Source organism: Saimiri boliviensis, chromosome 21 (genome assembly GCF_048565385.1).
Source record: "Saimiri boliviensis isolate mSaiBol1 chromosome 21, mSaiBol1.pri, whole genome shotgun sequence".
Taxonomy (NCBI): Eukaryota; Metazoa; Chordata; class Mammalia; order Primates; family Cebidae; genus Saimiri; species Saimiri boliviensis.
The window spans coordinates 24,546,090-24,570,661 of NC_133469.1; the positions used below are offsets into that span (position 1 = coordinate 24,546,090).

The following is a 24,572-nucleotide window of genomic DNA, read 5'->3' on the forward strand; positions in this document are numbered from 1 at the left end:
TTTTTCTCACCTAATTGCCCTGGCTAGAATCTCTAGTCCAAAATTGAACAGAAGTAGCAAGAGAAGACATCCTTGTCTTGTTTCTGATTCTGGGGGGAAAGTGTTCAGTTTTTCAACATGAAGATGTTCGTTGTATTTGTTGTAGATGCCCTTTATCAGGGTGAGTAAGCCAAAGTCTTAGATCTTGTTTCCCTGTATATCTGCCATGCCACTGCCTTCATCTAGTCACACATGCCTCATTTCTTCTGGGAGTTGCAGAAATGGAAGAGATTCCGAAGTGGAAAGAAATACTCCTTCCCTCTTTGCATATTCTTCACCTTTCTCATACATGTCTCTACTCCAGAATAGACTACATGATTTTGTTCCTGTATCTGCCTTTCAACTAGTCTCCTGGCCTCCAGTCTTCATGGCGGTCCATCCCCAACACCAGTGATAGCATTTTGTTCCATTCCACTATGCTGCCAAGAAGGAAAATTGATTACATCACTCTCACTCAAAACCTGCTACAGAATTCCCATTGCCTGCAGTCTGGCTCCCGCTCATCTCTCTAAGTCTTGCCCCTCTAGCTGCCTAATATGCTCACCTACAGGTACCACCCACAGTGGATGACCTCAGACTCCTAGAAAAAGCCACTCTCGTCCATTCCATGTCTTTGCACTCACCGTTTCCTTCCAAAGTGTGGAAGCTAGCAAAATGCAGCTGAGGTCCTCCTGTGATGGGGACTCTCTTGACTGAAGGCACTCATGGCTCTCACAGTACTCTCTTCAAATATGTGACAGTTATTTAATGATCAGAATTGTACATATGCACCTTCCCCGCTAGGCTATAGACAGATCATTCACTGGTCATCAGGACTGGATGATTGAGATCTGTGTCCCAAGTGCAAACATCAGTAGTCCTCGAGTATCTGGTGACTGAATTAGCCACCAGGAATGAAAAAAGGAGGACAGAAAGATACTGCTTTCATTATAAAAGCATATGAGTTAGAAACATTCCAGTCAGTCTATGAAATACAGTCTAAGGACTACTTCTTATAAATCTATCGGTTCCAAATTACTCCACAAAATTCCTCAACAACCTCTCAAAACAGTGCTAGAAATAGTTTATACAATGAACATCAGTCACCTGATGGAGTGCAGTAGTTAATGGGCCAAAGGCAAATTACTTGATCCAAGTTGAGATTTCTTTGTAATCTCTATTTCTCTCAAGTTGCAGGCCTACTTTTGCCTTAAACCTATAACCAGCTTCTATTTTTTTTTTTTTTTTGAGACAGGGTCTCACTCTGTTGCCCAGGCTGGAGTGCAGTGGTGTAATCTCGGCTCACTGTAACCTCAAACCCCTGACCTCAAGAGATCTGCTTGCCTCTGCCTCCCAGAGTGCTGGGATTATAGGCATGAGCTACCACATCTGGCCCTATAACCAACTTCTAATGACTTAACCATTCCACTCTAATGTTGGGCTTTGAAGCTCCATCAGACCAGCCTCTAAAGGCAGCTCAAGGCTTACCTGAGCCGAGATGCCTATGAGGAGCAGCCACTTCTGGTATTCATCAGTCCGGTAGTTAATCACCTGGTAGCCCGCCAGGCTGGTATGTCTATCAAACATCTTAATGGGCTGGGAGTCTCCTTCCATGCTCCAGTGGTAGACGGCTGTCTCGGTCACTAAGGCAACAGTGTTCGCAGAAACCCATTTCCAGAAAATCACCTCTTCTGCCATAGTATGAGCCTTCATTTTATTCTTCATCTCAATATTAAAGATCTGAAGTGTCTTCCCAGCTAGTATTTGATATAATAGAGATTAAAGAAAGATAAATTAAAAATATGAAAGACAAATTCTTATACTCTTAATTCTGAATTCTTTTAATATTACTTTAGGTTGTACCGGTGATCTCATTAACAGGGTCTGAAAGAAGCTGCCAGAGTAGTATTTAACCACACCTTAACATCTAAATATTGAGGAGAGCCTGTATATGTTGAATTCTTCTTCAGGAGAATATAAAAGTGTGCAAATATTTATAGATGTGTTTCTTTTTTCTTTTCCTTTTTTTTTTTTTTTGAGATGGAGTCTTGCTCTGTCACCCAGGCTGGAGTTTAGTGGCATGATCTTGGCTCACTGCAACCTCTGCCTCCTGGGTTCAAGTGATTCTCCTGTCTCAACCTCTCAAGTAGCTGAGATTACAGGTGCATACTGCCATGCTTGGCTAACTTTTTGTATTTCAGTAGAGATGGGGTTTCACCGTGTTGCCTGGGCTGGTCTCAAACTCCTGAGCTCAGGCAATCCACCCGCCTCAGCCTCCCAAACTGCTGGAGTTATAGGTGTGAGCCACCACACCCAGCAATGTTGGAAATATTCTATATTTGCATCCATCACAGCAGATAATAGCTACATGTGGTTTTAAGCACTTAAGATGTATCTAGCAAGGTATTTCAGGAACTGAATTTATACTTTTATTTAACTTTAATTAATCTGAATGTTAAACAGCCCCATACAGTTAATGTTTAATAGGATGGCACAGTTCCAGACAAAAGATGTGGGATCCATTCTCTGGCAAGAGACCCATAATGTTTCTATCTGTAGCAATGAACTAAATTTTGATTTTGGAATCTATATGAAATTTAGAGCTAAACATAAAATATTAAAATATTGCTTCCCACTAAGATTGGGAACAAGGCAAGGATTATTTCTCTCACCACTTGTTTTGATACTAAGAATAACATACATGATAAGGCAAGAAAAATAAAAGGCATAAAGATAAAAAAAGGAAGCAAACCTGTCTTAACTCACAGAAAACATAATTATTTACAAAGAAAAATCCTGCAAAATCTACAAATCTACAAAACAAATATTAGAATTAATAGGTGACTACAGGAATGTGGCAAGATGCAAAGTCAACATACAAAAATATCAACTGAGCTGGGCACATGCACACATATGTTTATTGCATCACTATTTACAATAGAAAAACATGGAACCAACCCAAGTACCCATCAATGATAGACTGGATAAAGAAAATGTGGTACATATACACCATGGAATACTATGCAGCCATAAAAAGGAAGGAGATCATGTCCTTTGCAGGGATATGGATAAAGCTGGAAGGCATCATCCTCAGCAAACTAACACAGGAACAGAAAACCAGTCACTGCATGTTCTCACTTCTAAGTGGGAGCTGAACAGTGATAACACATGGTCACAGGGAGAGGAACAACACACACCAGGCCTTCGGGGGAGTAGAGGCTGAGGAGAGGGAGAGCATTAGGACAAATAGCTAATGGATGCAGGGCATAAAACCTAGACGATGGGTTGGTTGATAGGGGCAGCAAACCACCATGGCACACGTATACCTATGTAACAAACCTGCATGTTTTGCACATGTATCCTGGAACTTCAAGTAAAATTTAAAAGGAAAAAGAAATTACACAACACAACAGAAAAGAAAGTATGTTTACACAAAGACTTGTCAGTGAGTGCTCATAGCAGCAATATTCTTAATAGCTGAAAACTGGAAACAATCCAAACATCCATCAACTGCTGAATGGGAAAACAAAATGTGGCACACCCATACAATGAAACACTCTTAGATAATAAAAAGGAACAAACTATAGATATATGTTGCAACATAAACATACGACCTCAAAAACACTATGCTAAGTAAAGGAAGCCTACGTATTGCATGATTCCATTTATTTGAATTATATACAAAAAAAATCCGTTGAGGAAGAAAGCAGATGAGTTGCTGGCTAGGGCCAGGAGTAGGAGTGGGAATGGTTCTAAACAGGCACGAGGAACTTGCTGGGGTGGTAGACATGTTCCAAAAGTATATTGTAGTGATGATTCCACAACTCTATGAATACATTAAAAATCACTTAGAAGGAGTAAACGTTACATTATGTCAATTATACTTGAAAAAGGCAGACAAAGATACATATATATATAAAACTGGACTAAAAGTTCTTGGTGGTACAATGCCAAGATGGGGATACCTTTTAGGGTCAAACAGCCTTAGGTCACAGAGGAAATTTCCTCTAGCTTGAAAACTTGTCAAGCTGTCTTTAGGCTGGTTTAAATTAACAAGTGTTTATGAGGCACAAAATATTCAGCATCATAAAAAGGACCAAAAAAGGATCAATCTTCTTTGGGAACTACCTCAGGTCAGATTTAAGTGGTCAAGGTGAAGAAGGGGTCTCCAGGAAGTACCATTCCCCTTCCTCTATCCCCCACTGAGCTCAGCGCCAATTTTGCCACACAGGTACTAGGTTAGCCTATACTCCATCTACTTCTAAAAATTAAGAGAAAAAAGGAAAAGTTTGTAAAAAGAAATACATATAAATAATGAAAGGTAATATGATATGGTTTGGCTCTGTGTCCCACCCAAATCTCATCTCAAGTTGTAGTTCCCAAAGTTGGAGAGGGACCTCGTAGAAAGTGACTGGATCATGAAGGCAGTTTTCACCCTTGCTGTTCCGGAGACAGTGAGTTCTCGCGAGATCTGATGGGTAAAAGTGTGGGTATGGCTACTCTGGACACACTGCCTATGGGTTAGCCCTGCTCTGCAAGGAGCACTTAAAAAAAAAAGGATAGCAGGGTGCGGTGGCTCACACCTGTAATCCCAGCACTTTGGGAGGCCGAGGTGGGTAGATGACGAGGTCAGGAGATAGAGACCATCCTGGGTAACACAGTGAAACTTGGTCTTTACTGAAATATCCAAAAAAAAAAAAATTAGTGGGGTGTAGTGGCATGCGCCTGTAGTCCTAGCTACTTGGGAGGCTGAGGCAAGAGAATTGCTTGAACCGAGGGGGCAGAGGTTGCAGTGAGCCAAGATCACGCACTCCAGCCTGGCAACAGAGCAAGACCCCATCTAAAAAAAAAAAAAAAATGTGTGGCACTTCCCACTTTGCTCTCTCTCTACCGCTCCGCCATGGTAAGACATGCTTGCTTCGCCTTCACCTTCTGCCATGATTATAAGTTTCCTGAGGCCTCCTAGCCATGCTTCTTATATAGCCTGTGGAACTCTCTGTCAATTAAATTATTGACTTCTTCAAAATTACCCAGTCTCAGGTAGTTCTTTATAACAGCATGAGATCAGGCTAATACACAATATTTCACAATAAAATTGGGACTATCACCCCGGGGCCAGAAATACTAAGGTATCTGCCAACTTTCCCTATAAAAGGACATGTAAGACCTCTGTCACATATTTGTCTGTTTTCTTTTGTTTTTACAATTGTTCATAAAAACCATTCTTGGCCAGGTGAGGTGGCTCACATCTGTAATCTCAGCACTTTGGAAGGCTGAGGATCATTTGTAAGAGGATCATTTTAGGCCAGGAGTTTGAGACCAGCCTGGGCAATATAGTCGGATATCATTGCTACAAAAAATGTTTAAACATTAGCTGGGCATGGTGGCACGTGCCTGTTGTCCTAGTTACTTGGGGGGCTACGGTCGAAGGATCGCTTGAGCACAGTTCAAGGCTGCAGTGAGCCATGATCGTATCACTGCATTCCAGCCTGGATGAGAGAGACAGACCTGGTCTTAAAACAAATAAAAAGCATTCCTGGTTCAGGGGCAAAAAGCAGACTGTTTGCCAATCCCTCAGTTAAGGGGTTCCACTAAAATCATAAGCAGCAGATGATGAATTCTGCCACCACCTCATGCTCTTTAAGTCAAGGGCAAAATGTATCTGGCTTTAAAGAATTCCCCACAAACCCATCAGTAGAGAAAGTATAAACGGAGACTGGGTAAGTGAATCTGCTTCAGGCTTCTCCAGAAAGCCTGGCAATAACATGGGCTGAGTACCTCTGAGCACCTTGGGAGTTCACAGCCGGGCATGAGGACATGCTGCAATGATGTCCCTTTCAATTTAATTTTTTTTTTTTTGAGATGGAGTTTCCCTCTTGTTGCCCAGGCTGGAGTACAATGGTGCAATCTTTGCTCACTGCAGCATCCACCTCTCAGGTTCAAGCGATTCTCCCGCCTCAGCCTCCTGAGGAGCTGGGATTATAGATGCATGCTACCACACCCACTAATTTTTATATTTTTGTAGAGATGGGGTTACTCCATGTTGGACAGGCTGGTCTCCAACTCCTGACCCCCAGGTGATCCGCCCATGTTGGCCTTCCAAAGTGCTGGGATTACAGGTGTGAGCCACTGCAACCAGCCTTAAGTAATTTACTATTATTTTTAGAGACAGGGTCGTGCTCTGTCACCCAGGCTGGAATGCAGTGGTGTGATAATAGCTCAGTGAAGCTTTGTACTCCTGGGCTCAAGTAATTCTCCAGCCATGGCCTCCCAAAGTGTTCGGATTATGGACATGAGGCATCCGGCCTAGCCCTTTTTGTAAAAGGAGGTCCAAGAGCTCCTTCAGGAGCGCCTTTCCAATCATAAAACTTCACCACCCAAAATAGAAAAAATCTGTAAGATACAAGATGAGGCCCCCACACCCCTGTATTTCTGCACTGGCTCCTGGGAGCTAGTCAAGGTGTGTGCTATGGCGGGGCTCACCTGCGAATCAATCATCTCCATCAACCAATCACTATACAAACAACTCTTCAAAGACAGTTTTGCTCACTTTGGTGTAGGGCCTTGAAAACACACTGTACATCCTCCACTTATTAATGATTTGTACTACAATGATCTGAGATTTTAATGCTACAGAATTAGCAGTAAAAATAAGATAAAGCCTTAAAATTATATCTCTTTGGTTCCAGAGCCGTACAGTTTCATACACAAAAGAAAACAGCACTCAACATGTCATAGTTGAAGTGATTTATATGACCATTAAGAAAGAAAATTAAAAGGAGCATCCCCTGCCACCTGGAAGCTGGCCTGGCAATCACAGCAAGGCCACACTGCTCTCCTGAGGGACATAAATCACCTTGGAGAACACCAGCCTCAGGAAGGCCCTCTGAGGCCACGATCAAGTAAGACAGAGCAAACACAAAAAAACAAGGTTATTGCACAACTCACAAAATATCAACAAACACCCGTCTCTCTCAGCTCAAATGAGTGACAGCTACTTCTTTACCCCATTACAGCTTTAATCTGACTCTAATGTTCACTCCCTAATAGATAAGATTTATTGAGTTATACAATCATAAAAATTACCCCCACTTGCTGCCAACATCCAATCTACAGCAAATTCTGCTTCCTTAGACTACCTCTTAAATCATCCAACCAAAGCCCAAATCCTATAAAGGCTCTAACGCCTTCTTACTGAGACACTCCCCAATTCCCCATGGCATGTGTTCTCTCTCACTGCAACAATAAACCCACCTTGTTCAACTGCAAATGTGCTCCTGGTGGTCTTTGGCTGAAAGGGATTGACAATATCTAACTATTGTCTTCTCTTTACTCCCAACTCCACATCAGAATACACATACACACCCTAAGAGCTCCGCACTGCATACTGTTAAAGAGAACTACACCAGAGAACCAGGAAGACTAAGATGCAGAGCATTTCTGAGACCTGCTGAGAATACGAAACAGCAAACAACATGCTAGATAAGGTCTCTCGAAAGTCCTATAACAAGGCTGGGTACAGTGGCTCATGCCTGTAATCCCAGCACTTTGAGAGGCTAAGGCAGGAGGATCATTTGAGGCCAGGAGTTCAAGACCAGCCTGAACAACATGGTGAGACCCCTTCTCTACAAATATTTTTTAAAGTACTACAACAATATAAAATGCAGAAAAAGGCAATACTATAAGGCAAATATTCCATTAAAAACAGCCAAGGGATAAGTGACAAAGTAAGAGAAAGATAAAAGAATCATTAATACTCCATAATTTATACTGGCTGGGTGTGGTGGCTCACACCAGTAATCCCAGCACTTTAGGAGGCTGAGGTGGGTGGATCATTTGAGGTCAGGAGATAGAGACCATCCTGGCTAACATGGTGAAACCTCATCTCTACTAAAAATACAAAAAATTAGCTGGGCATGGTGGCCTGTAGTCCCAGCTACTCGGGAGGTTGAGGCAGGAGAACCGCTTGAACCCGGGAGTAGAGGTTGCGGTGAGACGAGATTGCGCCACTACCCTCCAGCCTGGGAGACAGAGTGAGACACTGTCTCAAAAAAAACAAAAAAAACAAAAAAAACAAAAAAAAAAAACAGTTTATACTGCTTACACTATATGTTTAAGTAATTACTTGAACAAGATTACAGGGAAAAGGTAGAGTTGGTAATAGAACAAAGATCCTTTAGAATAAAACAATTTCAGTTATTTCTTTTTAAATAGAAAGGTTTTAACTTTCAGATGTCCTTCTACCTACTGAAATGACCAAGTAGACACTATCTCTGTTAACAAAACAGAAGCCTAGGCGAAGCTAGTATTTAGCATTCACTAATTTTAGGTCCAGAAACACCCTTTGCTTTTCAAAGTAAGTGATGGTGCATTTCACATAAAACATTAAGTCTACTGCATACCTAATCCTTTTATTTCCCAAATGAAGGCAATATAAAAAGATTCTGTATTTTTCAAGATAACTAGAAGGCTTTAAGCACCCAAGACTCCTTGATTTCAGGGAGGTGAAATTCTACTAATTATTAGCTCTTCTATCATTGATGTGTTTCACAGAAGGAAAACCCCTGAGCCTGTGTCTTCAGATGACTGGAAGCATCACTCCAGCAGGCCCTTGGGCAAGGGGGCCACACAGCCCTCCTGGGAAACATGCACAGTGCTATTGTGCATTCCTAGTCACGTGAAGACAAAAGACCTGGGCATTTGCTTCCTCTCAGTGTGTCTGGCACTGTGGGTGATGTTACCAAGAAGCTCTGGCGCTCAGAGGCCTCTTACTAGGGCACACTAAACACAGCTTTTGCTAAACCTTTTGGAATTAAGCTGATGACATTTTGCCATGAGTTTAGTGACACTTGTTCAATATTTAAGGTAACGAAGCCGTTGAAATGAGATAAGATTCCTTTCTAACAATCCCATCAGGTTTACCTTTCAGAGCTACCACCTTAGAGGCTGGATTCATGATGGCACTCTCTGCAGAGACAGGCCGTCGGATCGGAGCCATTGGGTCATTCATGTCAATGATCACAACTTGTGCCTGCTCGCCAACTTTCTCTCGGACACATATGAACTTGTCAGATTCCATGGTCAGTGTGCTGAATCCAATGTTGGCTGGATTAATTCCAAGGTTTTGGAGCTAAACAGAAAAAAGGCATTTGATTAATTGTTTTTCCTCTGAAACGGATGTACTCTAGCCAAAAGCAAAGGAAGAGGAGTAAAAGTTAAAATTTAGAAAAAAGTTAACATTAGGTAAATACTTGAACCAAACATTAGCTTTCTTTTCTACACCTTTAATAGATCCACCCAAGCCTGTGAATCAACTCTCAAGGGTATTACCAACCCACAGTGAAGACATGTGCAGGAACACCAGGCAGTGTCAAGGATGCCACAAGTGATACAGACAGGAAGAGATGAGTTGGGGGTGAACTCCCAAAGAACACTATCAAATAAGGTGTCCCAGATAAGCCCACCACTGAGGAGAGCTTTGGGAGGAAGGGGGTCTTGGAGAGGTGGAGGCGAGGGAAGTGGAAGGGAAAGGGAGAAAACACAAAACCTGGTTTCTCCAAAAGGCAAGAAAAAGGAACCGGCTGAAAGTTTTTGCTTAAATATTTCCCTAGATCTCATCAAATCTGTCTAAATCTGATTTGAATGAATTTCTAAGTCAGTGTGAATACTTCCCGGAGAGTCTGGGGTTAATAAGAAAGTCAGCAGGTTTGGCACATCTTCCAAGGCCGATGGATTGCTTCCACTGTGTAAACTGAAACCAGGCGCCTTTCTCCAAAGGCCATCTTATATATAGCGCCTGGGCTAAATCTAAATCAAGACCTGTTCATGGGATAAGCATCAATGAAAAACCCTGGGAAACACATATTCAAGGAATGTTTATTACTCCTATAAAGCACCAAGCTTATTTCTATAAACTTCCCTGTTCTGACCTACAAGACACCTTTGTTTGTTTGTTTGTTTGAGACAGAGCTGTGCTCTTGTTGCCCAGGCTGGAGTGCAATAGCACAGTCTCGGCTCACTGCAACCTCCTCCTACCGGGTTCAAGTGATTCTCCTGCCTCAGCCTCCCAATTAGCTGAGATTACAGGCACCTGCCACTATGCCTGGCTAGACACCTTTACTTTTAAACACTGTTCTGTTCAGCCCCAATTCTACTGCTACTGATGTGACCATGTAACATCTGCTACTTTGTGTAACCTTGAAGAGGCTCACACTGGCAACAGAGATCATGGACTATTGTGTTAAAATCACCACCACCCTTTGGAAGGAACATAAGCGAGACTGTTCATACTATGAGTATAACTCAGGACGGTGCTTTATTTGTCTTTTGTAGCAGAGTCTAGCACATACTGAATGTTCCAGCTGCTGAGTGGAGCAGGCTGCAGGACAACAGGTCACCTCATCTCATCTTCCTGTTAACCCACTGAGGCAGGCATCCCACTTGGGAGAAAAACCAAGTTGGGGTTAAGAAATCTTTCTGAAGTTACAAAGCTGATTAATGATGGAGCCAGGTATAATAAAGCCTGTGTTCTGACCACAATACTGAGTTGTTTGAAATTCATATTCCATTTTAAGACAGAAAAGATAAACTAAGTAGTGATTATGTTCCCAAATGAGTTCACCAAAACAAACACAAGGACATAGAACAGCAAAAAACAAAACATTACTTCATAACTGTAGTGAAGTAATTTTTTAAAAATAGAATCTCCCCTCCCTGTGTCCATGTGTTCTCATTGTTCAACACCCACCTATGAGTGAGAACATGTGGTGTTTGATTTTCTGCTCTTGTGTCAGTTTGCTGAGAATGATGGGGGTGCTGGGGGTAAATGGGGGAGGAATGGGGGTGGGGAGGTGGGGAGAGATAGCATGGGGAGAAATGCCAGATATAGGTGAAGGGGAGGAAGGCAGCAAATCACACTGCCATGTGTGTACCTATGCGACAATCTTGCATGTTCTTCACATGTACCACAAAACCTAAAATGCAATTAAAAAAAAATAGAATCTGCCAGTTGATATTGCCATTACTACAAGAAAGTCCCTTCATGTTCCAACCTCGGGTTACAGCAAAGAAAATAATGCTAGCAGTGGTTTATTAAGGATAGGAAAAACCAAATTATTTTTCCTGTTCTCACACATCACTCAACATAACGCTTCTAACACAAGATGTGTGGGGGTTTCTCCAGCAGACACCACCTGGATATCCTACAATTTAATTCAATTCTGACGATATCTACCTGGAGACAGCATCAGATCCCACAGGTTGAGGCCTCAGTCTCATAAGATTGTCTCCACTTCTGACGCTAATCCCAAGCCCAGGCTGTGGCCTTTACTTCCGACCATCCAGCTATAAAACAGAGTTCCCTTGACCTGCTTCCTGGATCTGACTAATTTGCTGGAGTAGCTAACAGAACTCAAGGGAACATGTTTCTCATTTACTACAAAGGATACAGATGAACCACCAGATGGAAGAGGTACATAAAGCAAGGTGCCAGGGGTATCCTTACCTTTTCCAGCACACTGCTCTTCAGGAACCTCCATGTGTTCAGCTATCATGGGGCTCCTAACATCTGCTACACATCAACATCATGCTATTTTATTTATTGAGGTTTGTAACATTTGGTAGGGCCTGCCATCCTCAGCACTTGTTACTTTTGGAATTTTCTTTTTCTTTTCTTTCTTTTTTTTTTTTTGAGACGGAGTTTCGCTCTTGTTACCCAGGCTGGAGTGCAATGGCGCGATCTCGGCTCACCGCAACCTCTGCCTTCTGGGTTCAGGCAATTCTCCTGCCTCAGCCTCCTGAGTAGCTGGGATTACAGGCACGTGCCACCATGCTCAGCTAATTTTTTGTATTTTTAGTAGAGATGGGGTTTCACCATGTTGACCAGGATGGTCTTGATCTCTCGACCTCGTGATCCACCCGCCTCGGCCTCCCAAAGTGCTGGGATTACAGGCTTGAGGTACCGCGCCCGGCCTACTTTTGGAATTTTCTTAGGTATTATATTGCTTAACTTTTTAGTCTAAAAAAATTTCAAGCCAAAAAATAAGAATATGGGGGTCATCTATAGCAGGCAAAGTCATGAGACTGGATGGAATCACCAAGAGAGACTGTGAAATGTGAGAGGATGGCCTGGGATCCCAGGGCACAGAGCCCCAGGATACACCAAGGCTTAGAAGGGAAGCAGGGGAGCAGCCCATGAAGATGGGCATGATTTACTTAAGTTAACCTACTTAACTAAACCAAGAATGAGAAATAACAGAAGCCCCACAAGCGTAACCACCGATAGCTAGTAAACCAAGAAACCACATTATCACAACCAAAGAAAACCTCCCAGTCTTACCAACTTTCTCACAAATAAGCCATGTTCAAATTCCATCATCCTCTCCCTAGCTTAGTCCCCTGCTGGCTTATATAACAACATCCAAGGTCATAAATTACTGGAGGGCAAGGATAGGATTAGTGTTATTTATTCTGTCACGCAAAAACCAGTCACAACAAAAAGACAAATATACAATTAATAGAAAAATCCTGAAAAACAGAATAATATCAATGCCCTAGAAAAATTACAATATTTACTTATTTATTTATTTTGAGACAGTTTTGCTGCAATGCCCAGGCTGGAGCGCAATGGTGTGATCTTGACTCACTGCAACCTCCACTTCTCAAGATCAAGTGACTCTCCTGCATCAGCCTCCCGGGTAGCTGGGACTACAGGCATGCACCACCACACCCAGCTAATTTTTGTATTTTTTAGTAGAGACAGCATTGCACTGTATTGGCCAGGCTGGTCTCCAATTCCTAACCTCAAGTAATCCGCCTGCCTCAGCCTCCCAAAGTGCTAGGATTTATAATATTTATTAATCAAACAGAGGACAGTGGGATTCCAGAAGATAAGACTGCTGCATTTGAGGTTCTCCCTCCAAATTCTACATTATCCATCAGATTTGTGAGTCCTTTGAAAAGAAAAACATGAATACCTGCAGTCAATATGGGCTCACTAAGAAGTCATGCCAAACCAATCTAATTTTCTTGAAGCCAAGTAAATGAGGTAGAATAAATCTTCATTTCAGCAAAGTATCTGGCTTAGCTCTGCTGAGGTAGCCTAAGTAACTTTCATGGGGAATCAGTCCCCTACTCCAGGTCTTTTATCTGTGGCATGCTTATAGAATAGAGAGCTTTGCTTTGTATTAGTTATTCATATTTACTTAATCTCTTTGTTTCTTCTCAGAGTCAAATTCAGGTTCTCCTCATTTTGAATCCATCTGAATATTTAGCACATAAAAGCCCAAACAATGTATGAAACAAAAGACTCTTGGAATGAGATGGAAAAGCATGAAGTGAGTGTGTGTCCGGTGCCGAACCACACCTCATTGGTGATGGCCACATTGATCACTGTCTGTGATCCAAGCCCCAGGGCTCTGACCTTTAATCATCTGCTAGTCAATATTCTGAGTAATTACTCTAATCAAAGTCATATACAGGGACTGTTTTATCTGCTAAGGGTATGCTTTAAGACTGTCAGTATACCAGAGTAACAATAAGAATTTAACAAATTTGAAAGGACTATGAAATTAAAAAGATAAATGTACACAAATAAAATGTTTATGTTAAATATCAAAAAATAAGATCAAAGCTTCCTTCGAAAAGCAGCTCTAATACATAAAATGTCAACCAAATGCAATGCATAGGCCTTCTTTGGATGTGATTTCAAACAAACCAAATGCATAAAGCGTTTGAGACAGAGAAACAACACTGACAAGATATTGGGTGATGTTGAGAAATTACTGATTTTTTTAAGGTATGACATTATTAGAGTTAAAAAAGAAAGAATTCTTAGTGTGTATCAATGGATGAAGAGATAAGCAAAATGTGTTATACACATGCAATAGGATTTACTCTTCAGCCTTTAAAAGGAAGGAAATTCTGACACATGCTACAACATGAATGAACCTTGAGGTCATTATGATAAGTGAAAAAAGCCAAGGTCTGGCACAGTGGCTCACACCTGTAATCCCAGCACCTTGGGAGGCCAAGGCAGATGGGTCACTTGAGGTCAAGAATTCGAGACCAGCCTGGTCAACATGGTGAAACCCTGTCTCTACTAAAAATACAAAAATTAGCCTGGCACAGTGGCAGGTGCCTGTAATCTTGGCTACTCAGGAGGCAGAGGCAGGAAAATCACCTGAACCCAGGAGGTGGAGGTTGCAGTGAGCTGAGGTTGTGCTACTGTACTCCAGCCTGGGCAACAAAGTGAGACTCCATCTAAAAACAAAAAAACAAAAAAAACCAGTCACACAAAAAGACAAATATCAAATATTATATGATTCCATTTATATCCAGTATGTAGAATAGTCAAATCTATAGAGACAAAAAGTAGGTGGGGTTAGGGAGAGGAGTGAATGGGGAGTCATTTTTTAACAAGTATGGAGCACCTGTTTTACAAGATGAAGAGTTCTGGAGATGGATGGTGGTGATGACTGCACACTATGAATGTACTTAGTATCACTAAAGTGTACACCAAAAAATGGTTAAGATGATAAATTTTATGTGATGTGTATTTTACAAACAATTCTAAAAATTGGAAAAAAATAACAAAAGAGTTTTCTCTCGGAGATACATTCTAAAGTGTTTTAGGATAAAACAAGATGTCTGGAATTGGCCTCAATATAAACTGGTAGTGGTTGGAGACATAAGTAAAACAAAGCTGACTGCGTATTAGTCAGCAACCATTCTTGGTCTTCTCGACCTGTCCAGATTTTCTGGCTTTAGCAGAATAGGACTGGATGCTCTCCAGACAGAGCAATGCACTTAAGTGGGTCTGGGTTTTCTAAACTGTCATTTTGTTCTCAGTTTGGGGATCAATGTTGGGTTAATACAGTGACATTCTGATTTCAACTCCAAATATCAAGAATTTGTAACGCTGAATAATTTGTATCTAATCTCTTGAGCATAGTAGGTTCTTAAATAATAGTAGTTGAGTCAAAATTTTATCTAAGAGCATATATACACATTCATGGCATGTGTATATAAGTACCTCACAAATAAGTGTTTTAACATCTGAGAATGGTGGATCAAAAAATAAGATAAAAACTATTAGATAAAAATAAGATAAATTAGATAAAAATGAGATAAAAACTATTAGAATCAGATAAAATTAAGACAGTAGTTCTCAACCAGGAGTGCTACCTTGCTGTCTTCAGATACAGGCAAGGGGGTCAGGCTCAGTGGCTCACGCCCGTAATCCTAGCACTTTGGGAGGCCAAGGTGGGTGGATCACTTGAGATCACGAGTTCAAGATCAGCCTGGACAACATGGTGAAACCCCGTTTCTACTAAAAATACAAAAATCAGCTGGGTGCAGTGGCATGTGCCTGTAATCCCAGCTACCCAGGAGGCTGAAGCAGGAGAATCCCAGCTACTCAGGAGGCTGAGGCAGGAGAACGCGGGTGTTGAAGGCTGTTGCAAGCCGGGATAGAGCCACTGTCCTTCAGCCTGTGTGAGTGACAGAGTGAGACTCTGTCTCAAAAAAAAAAAGAAAGAAAGAAAGAAAGAAAAGAAAAGAAATAGACAAGGGTAGTTTTAATAGTATAATGAACTCATTCTCTACTCATTTAGCCAGGATGCTAAATACAGGACAATCCCACAAAAGTAACTTTTCCATCTAAGATGCCAGATTCTACTGTGAGTTTTACTTCATATGCAGAAACAGTTCCAGAAAAGTGATGTGCTGAAAAGCCAGATTTTCTTGTCTTTTGAGATGGAGTCTTACTTGGTTGCCCAGAGTGGTGTGCAGTGGTTCGATCTCAGCTTACTGCCACTTCCGCCTCCCGGATTCAAGTGGTTCTTCTGCCTCAGCCTCCAGAGTAGCTGGGACTACAGGTGCCAGCCAGCATGCCTGGCTAATTTTCATATTTTTAGTAGAGATGGGGTTTTGTCATGTTGGCCAGGCTGGTCTCGAACTCCTGACCTCAGGTGATCCACCTGCCTCAGCCTCTCAAAGTGCTGAGATTACAGGCGTGAGCCACAGCGCCTGACCTAGGTTTTTTTTCCCTGCTAGTTAGCAGAAATAACTGTCGGGCACTGTGGCTCACGCCTGTAATCCCAGCTCTTAGGGAGGCAGAGGCGGGAGGATAGCTTGAGCCCAGGAGTTCAAGACCTGTTTATATAGCAAGATCTTGTTTAAAAAAAAGAAAGAAAGAACCAAGGACTCCTAATCCTTAGTATTATTATTCTGATAGGTAACTTAGCTACACATTTTGTTAAAAACTTTTCTTTCTTTTGAGACAGTCTTGCTCTGTTGGCCCATGCTGGAGTGCAGTGGCATGATCTTAAGTCACTACAAAATCTGCCTCCCACACTCAAGCGATTCTCATGCCTCAGCCTCCCAACTAGCTGGGACTACAGGTGTGTGCCCCTGCACCTGGGTAATTTTTGTATTTTTAGTAGAGACAGGGTTTTGCCAGGTTGGCCAGCCTAGTCTTGAACTCCTGGTCTCAAGTGATCCACCTGCCTCAGCCTCCCAAAGTGCTGGGGTTACAGGCATGCACCATCGCACTGGGCCCTACCTACACATTTCAAATGGCATATATAAGGGTTAACTAAAGAAAGGTAAAGAAGATGTCTAATGATCCTTTTCAGTTCTCAAAGCTTGCAATCAAATCAATAAAAAATCAAATCTGACACTGGGAGACAGGTGTGGTGGCTCACGCCTATAATCCCAGCACCTTGGGAGGCCCAGGTGGGCAGATCACTTGAGGTCAGGAGTTGCAGACCAGCCTGGCCAACATGATGAAACCCCTGCTCTACTAAAAATACAAAATTTAGCTGGGCATAGTGGTACACGCCTGTGGTCCCAGCTACTTGGGAGGCTGAGGCATGAGAATCGCTTTAACCTGGGAGGCAGAGGCTGCAGTGAGCGGAGATCACACCACTGCACTCCGGCGGAGGCAGCAGAGAGAGACCCTGTCTTAAAAAAAAAAAAAAAGAAAAGAAAAAAGAAAAAAAATCTGACACTGGGGATTATGTAAAAAGAAATTACTCATCTGATAGTCCTGTTGTTTCTATGTATAAGGGGCTTAAGGAGAGATGTCTAAGTGGGAGGACTACAACTGTGCTTATACAAGAGTATTGGTGAAAACATTAACTGCCTACATCAATGCAGCCAGAATGCTCGAGTTGCACTGACCATCCCCATGTTCTCACACTTCCGTGCCTCTGGGAACACCAATCTTTTTTCCTTCTGTATCTGTCTCCTTCCCAGTCTCACTCACTGCTTTATCCTTGTGCCTAGCACATGGATGGTAAACAAGTAGCAAAACAAATTACTTGTTTCAGGGCAGTCAAATTTAGCTCATTTGTAGTTTTTAAAACATATTTGAGGGGTGTGGTGGCTCATGCCTGTAATCCCTGAACATGGGAGGCTGAGGTGGGTTGATCACCTGAGGTCAGGAGTTCGAGACCAGCCTGGCTAACATGGTGAAACCCCATCTCTACTGAAAATACAAAAATTAGCTGAATGTGGTGGTGGGTGCCTGTAATTCCAGCTACTCAGGAGGCTGAGGCAGGAGAATCGCTTGAACCTGGCAGGCAGAGGTTGCAGCAAACCAAGACCATGCCAATACACTCCAGCCCAGGCAACAAGCGCGAAACTCCGTTAAAAAAAAAAAAAGGCTGGGTGTGGTGGCTCATGCCTGTAATCCCAGCACTTTGGGAGGTTGAGGTGGGTGGACCATGAGGTCAGGAGATGGAGGCCATCCTGGCCAACATGGTGAAACCCCGCCTCTACTAAAAATACACAAATTAGCCAGGCATGGTGGTACATGCCTGAGGTCCCAGCTACTCAGGAGGCTGTGGCAGGAGAATTGCTTGAACCCAGGAGGAGGAGGTTACAGTGAACCTAGATCACGCCACTGCACTCCAGCCTGGGCGATAGAGCAAGACTCTATCTCAAGAAAATAAAAATTTTAAAAACCCGTATTTTGTATTTCAAACTTACCAACAAGTCTTTCCTAGCCTAAAGAGGGAGCTTTGTAAATGAGGGCCTATGAAGACGGATGACACTAAAGTCTTTTCCAGAACGTACATTCTAGGAGTAGGTTAGCTCAGGGAGAGTTAACTACATTTATGTAATGCTGTACAGAACTTCTCTCAAATTACACCATTACAGGTTTTCTGTATTTTAACACCAGTGCACAAGACTCTGTATTTATCCCTGTTAAATGTCAACTGGTTGGATTCTGGCCAGTCAGGATCTATCCGATTCTAATTTTGTCATTGCACTTTGCTATCCCAGCTTTGTGGCATCCAACGAAGACTGTCTGCCAAGAGTGACGGTCATCTCCCTGGCATGGAGGCCAGCAGCAGGCCTCCAGAGAAGCAGAAGAAAATGTGGGAGAAGAGCCTACAAACTTGGTAAAGTCTCAGTGAAGAAGCAAAGAGGAAAATTCAGAAAGATCGCAGAAAGATAGCCCCTTAGAGAAGGAGGTGACAGGGTGCCAGCAACTACTGCCCTGCTAAACAACACGTCAGATATATGCAGTGATCTGTCTGTGTTCCTGCAAGAGGATCTTCAGTGTGCTAAGTTACAAAAGCAAAGGGCAGAAGAATAGTTAAAGTAAAAGTCTTTTGATCATTTTTGGAAGGATACGGTGGTTTCCTTAATAGTGGTTTCCCCTGGCAGAGATAGAGTTTGAACGGAAAGATTTTAGTTTCCATCAGACCTGCCCCTGCTACAGAATGCTAAAATATCTGAGTAGAGAGGAACCTTGACTGAGATCATTCTAGGACTGAATTCTTTCAACCTAGTCAACTAAAGAAGCATTAGTTTGTACGGCTTAGGTATTTGGAACATTTAAATGTGTTCTATGGTGAAGATCTGTTTTTCCAAACAGGCCCCATTCAAATTCATTTACTATTTGGTCACTCACAATGCCCCAGTGGTTGGCATTCCCAGGAGGCTCACCCTCCCAGACACCCTGGCTGAGGCAGGTGGTTCCTTAACTTGCTTTATAAATAAGAAAGTCAGAAGGCAACTGACTGGCCAGTATGTATTTCCAATACCAGGAGCAGTGGTAGGTCAACAGGCAAAATGTAACAGCTTACATGGTACCTTAAAAAGACATTTTACACTGGAATGCAACAATTTAAGGATACAATGAGCCAACAGTTGCCTTCGTACATCAAAAACCACTTCACAAAATGAGATAGTTACACAATGGCAACAAAAGTCAAATATGGACTGGACTACTCTGGGTACGAGTCCCCTTTTGGAGTGTGACCCCCCCGAAGCCTCTCCAGATACACACCGGTGTGCGTAGATGGGACTTCAGTTCAAGCTCAGTCTACACCTTCCCAGTTTTACTTTCCTTAATTATTAATATTGACTAACAGGTAGAAGATTGGTTCGACTGGACTGTGTGTTAGACTCACCTGGGAAGGAATAGCAAAGCTCCATGTCCACCACCCAGCTTTGGATTTAGCATCCAGCAGAGATGTGTTTAAAGCTTCAGGCCATTCTCACATTCAGCCTAGGCAGAGAAGCACTGATTCAGATCCTGACCATCTTTCTCCTAGAATTCTAGTGCTCAAGGTCTGTACATCTGCTTTGAACATCGCCTCAGAGACACCTGAAGGGAACATGCTTACGTTTTCTGTGTATCGAGCTATGACACATTTCACGGCTTACAAATTTGCAGCTGCTTTTTTGATATTGCTGGGGGGAATTACTTAGGGCTCAACAAAATTTCTAGGCCACCAAACCATTCAGCCATTCCTATTCTGAATCAAGGTGTCCTAAGTTCTCAGCCCATCCTCAGATATTACAAACAGCAATACCCTTCCAACTCTGATATTTGAATATTTCTAAAAAGTCCAAATAGTAGCTCCCTGAGCACACAATCCAGCAGAGAAAATGAACAGTTACAGTAACCTGGGAAGAGGATGATTAGACAAGGAACCCCGAAGAGGCACAGAGGAAGAACTCATAACTGACAATTCAAGGAGAGCTTCCAGAGAAAGCATCATTTTCACAGATTGCAGAAGGCTCAGTAGGGGTAGGTGGGTAAAAAGGGGTTAGGGGAGAATGTGTTCTGGAAAGAACACAAAGGGAGCAGCCGCAGAGTTGAGCAAGTGTCAGGCTGGGAAGAGCAGGGAAGAGCACTTGGAGATCAGCCTTTTCATGCCAGAGGAAACACGAAACCACCCCCTGAAGGACTTTAGCAGATGCTCATCCTGGGACATCACGTTGCCTGAATGCTGGAGAATGGACCTCAGGAGGGCAAGACTGGAGGTAGAAGGACTAAGCTAGCATGACCATCAAGGTGGGAAATGATGGCATAGTTTAGGGAAACGGTGGTCATGATGACAGTGGCAGAATGATGTCAAAAGTAAACAAGAGAAAGGGACAACAGGATGGGGAAAACACATCCCAGGCTCCTGGCTGGACACTGAACAAGATACACATCTGGGGAGAAAGGGAACCCCGTTTTTGAACACTGTGTCTGAGGAACCTGCTGACCATTCCCTGGCCTTCTTCACTAGGCAGCTGTCACAACGGCAGCAACAACTCGCAAGGACACAGTGCTTTACAGCAGTCTGCTCTTATCCGTGGTTTTTTTTTTTTTTACACTTTGTTACCTGCAGCCTGAAAATATTAAATGTAGGACCCCAGAAATAAACAATTCATAAGTTTTAAATTGCATGCCATTCTGCACAGAGTGATGAAATCTTGCACCAGCCCACCCAGGACGGAAATTATCCCTGCATCCAGCATATCTACACTGTATACACCGCCAGCCCATTAGCTGGTTGGTAGCGGTCGCTTCTCAAACTGCTGCAGCATCACAGTGCCTGTGTTCAAGTAACCCTTAATTTACTTAATAATGGCCCCAAAGTCCAACAGGATTGATGCTGGCACATTATTATTATTGTTCTGTTTTATTATCAGCTATCATTGTTAATCTCTTACTGTGCCTAATATAAATTCAGGTTGATCATACATATGTACGCATAGAGAAAAAACCAGTATATAAAGGGTTCAGAACTATCTGCAGTTTCAGGTATCCTTTGGGGGTTTTGGAACAATATTCCCCATGGGTAAAGGGGGACTACTGTATTATGTACCAGTCATTGTTTAATGCTTTACATTTATTAACTCAAAACCTCACAACTACTTTGTAAGATAAGAAGTATACCTTTTATCCTTATTTAATAGATGAAGATATGGAAGCACAAAAAAGCGACAAACATTGCCCCAAACCACACAGCCAGTAAGTGCCTGAGTCCAGATCAGATTCAGTGCCTTCACTTTGCGCTTTTTTTTTTTTTTTTTTTTTAAAGATGGTGCTTCGCTCTCTCACCCAGGCTAGAGCGCGGTGGCGCAATCATGGCTCATTGCAACCTCACAGTTTGCACTCTTAACCAGAACCAGCTACTGCCTCTCATGCGCATAGCAGTGAAACTGTGAAAACACGTGGATGGCTTGGGAACACCGAGCTTATGGGAATACATAAAATCACCAGCAGCGTGTCCTGAATGAAAAGGTAGAGGGGCCCAAGACAGATTCCAAACTTGTGCACAAGAGGTGTCCACAGGGCAATGGGTATGGGCAGAGAGGAAGGAGAAACCCTGCGTAACTGTGGGATCAAAAGCAGCAGAGAAAGGACCCTCAGGAGGTAGTAAAGTGCAGCATCAAGTATTGCTGGACGTCATAGAAGATGCGTGTGGTGTGATGGGCTTTATCTTATCTATCTCAACTTATCTCATCTTACTTTTTTATGAAGCCTTGGTCTATTACCCAGACTGGGGTGCAGTGGCATCTCAGCTCACTGCAACTTCCGCCTCCCAGGTTCAAGAGATTCTCTCACCTCAGCCTCTCAAGTAGCTGGGATTACAGGTGCGCACCAACACACCCGGCTAATGTTGTATTTTTAGCAGAGATGAGGTTTCCCCGTGTTGGCCAGGCTGGTCTCAAACTCTAGACCTCAGGTGATCTACCCGCCTTGGCCTCCCAAAGTGCTGGGGTTACAGGCATGAGGAACCACTCTCTCCTGATTTTATTTTTTATAGCAAAGATTAGCCAACTGCAGCCTGCTTTTGTATGGCTAAACTAAAAATCATTTTCACATTTTTAGAAGGTTAAAAACATGTAAGAATATGGGACAGAGACAGAATGTGGCCCTTACCAAAAAACCTGCAGGATGACTTGTAACCTTGGCAAGAACAGATTCAGCGGAAAAAAATGGAGACAAAAGCCAGACTGCAGGTTAATGGAGAACATAAAGAAGGAATGCAGCGCTAAAGCAGCTCTTTCATGACATCTGGCTATGACAGAAGAGCTTCGTGGGCACAAGTGGGGTGGGGAGTGGGGGAGAAGTTTGCTGGTTGTACAAATGGAAGAGAGGTGAGCACTACCCAACACAAACAGGAAGAAACCATGAGAGGGAAAGGATGAAAATACAGGAAAGAGAAGCTACGACTGAACAAGGCTCCCTTATGGGAAAGAGGGATACCAAATCCAGAGCATAGACAAGAAAGGACACCTACTTTTGAGGGAACAGGAAGGCAGGAAAGGGTAGCTGCAGACAAGCTTCTAAGTCTCCAGGCATAAAGGTGAGAAACATCCTAGTTATGGCTTCAGTTTTCTCCAAGTCATCTGCTGGTTGCAAGGCAGGAGAGGCAGGATTCGGGATTTAAGGAACAGGCTGAAGTACTGAAAGGTCTGTAGTGAAGGCATTGTGTGCTGACTCCGTGTGTGTTCTACAGAATGCAGAGCAGCCTCAAAGACCCAGCCAGTGTTAGAGACCACAAACCACAGACTTCCATTCATGTGGCTGCCCGCCGCAAGCCACCAGCATTTTCCAGATAATGGAACATATCCCGTATAAACTCTCACGGACATTACAAACCCTGACGGACATAGGGACACCTAAAATACCTTACTGCTTTCTTGCTCTTTGAAAAGAAGATATTTAGATAGTGGTTAAGCACAGGCATTGGAGTCAGAGACCTGGGTTAGAAGCCAAGCTTTGTCACTTACTAGCCATGTAACTTTTGCTGAATGAATTATAATATTAATCTCATGACCTGTGGTATAAAACAGGGTATCACTACCTGCCTCAGTTATTATGAGGCTTAAACAAGATTTATAAAATACAATAGCCTGGTGAATGACAAGAGAAATGGCTCAATAAATGATAACTACATCAGCATATGAGTAGCAGCAGTATTTTGCTACCTCAGCATGACTGGCACTGGCTCAGCTTAGTGGCGGAATGAAGTCCCGGGGACAAATGTCAGGGCACTTCCACCTCCACACAACTTCCACTGTGTCACCAACCAAGTGACCCCGGCAGGATCCTTGGATATCAAGTTTCCAGTCTGCAGAATGAGGGGATCTGCAGAATGAGAGGACTGGACGGGTCACTACACAACTCCCAAGGCCTTTCCCATCTGCATCCAGGGCTAACAGTGCTCTGAACGGTGAAAACAGGAACTTTCAATCAAGCACATTCCTCAATGTACTACTTTGTAGTAAAAAAAGACTTGAGCGTGAATCCTGTTCTTACAGAATGAAGATGAGTCCTTTAACACTTTTGAGAGTCGGTTTCCTCATCCAGAAAGTAAGGGCATCGCAGCGGATGGGAGTGTGACGATTTAACACAGAGCACTCGGGGAGGAGCCGCTGGCGATCCCTCCTCCACCGCACCTCCCCGGGTAAGCCCGCGAGCGACCCGCACGGCGCCCTACCTGAGCCCTCGCTCAAAGGCCGCGGCCAGTCCTTGTGTTCCTGAGCACAAACAAACGGAGAACAAATCGGGACCTTATTAAAAAGGCGGGCTTTGGGGTGTTACTGCATTGAAAACCCTTAGGCGTAACGCTGAGGAATTTTTCTCTTGGGTCACGCATGTTCACGGTCCTCCCAGGCGAAGGCGCCCTGGGGACGACGACAGAGCACAGAGGCAAACTCAGGGCCGGGTAAGAACCGCAGGACGCCAAGCGCGGCGTGGGGCTGTGGGATGGGCGCGGCCCCCGGGTCGCCCCGCCCGAAGCGGGAACCTGAGCGCGTCCTCGCGGGCACTGAGCTGGGTGTTCGCGTCCACCCCCAGCGCTCCCCGGCCGGCGCCCGCGGACAAGGGGCTTCGGAGACCGCACCCGAGTGGGTCCTCACGAGCGGCCGCCGCGCCCAGGACCCCCGCAGCCCCGGCCCAGGTGTGAGGTCGGAGGTCGGCGCGGCTGGCTGGGCAGCGGCTCAGCGGGCTGGGGGCGCGGGGCCGAGCCAGGGAGGCCTGCCCGGCAGAGGCGCGGTTGACAGGACCGAGCGCTGGGCGCGGCCCGCGGGCCCGCCCGGCCTCACCTGGAAGTGCTCCTGAAAACGAATGGGGAGGATCTGCGCCATGGCTGACGCCGGACCGAGGCAGCGGCGGCGGCGGCGGCAGGGAAGGCCACCGAACTCTCCCGCGAGCTGACAGGTGGCGGCGGCGCAGGCGCAGTTCCCCCGACCCTACCCCGCCCCCCGGCCCCGCCCCCTAGCCCCGTCCCTACCCCGCCTCCTACCCCGCC

General features: G+C 43.9%; 1 protein-coding gene across 11 annotated transcripts in view; it reads right to left on the bottom strand.

Annotated features, from left to right (window-relative positions):
• Positions 1–24,502, bottom strand: part of CLTCL1 (clathrin heavy chain like 1) — a 97,902-nt gene extending 73,400 nt beyond the window's left edge. For 8 of the 11 annotated variants that reach the window (XM_074391079.1, XM_039462401.2, XM_039462398.2 and 5 more), the window contains exons 1-3: positions 24,367–24,501; positions 8,941–9,148; positions 1,507–1,775 (exon numbers count right to left, since the gene is read on the bottom strand). In XM_074391079.1, the coding sequence (XP_074247180.1) occupies positions 1,507–1,775; positions 8,941–9,148; positions 24,367–24,408 (519 nt within the window). In that variant the 5' untranslated portion in view covers positions 24,409–24,501. Of the gene's footprint in view, positions 1–1,506; positions 1,776–8,940; positions 9,149–19,442; positions 19,541–23,759; positions 23,800–24,366 lie in introns of all 11 variants that reach the window. The other 3 variants (XM_074391076.1, XM_074391077.1, XM_074391081.1) reach the window with 3 other exon arrangements.
• Positions 24,503–24,572: the final 70 nt, after the last annotated feature.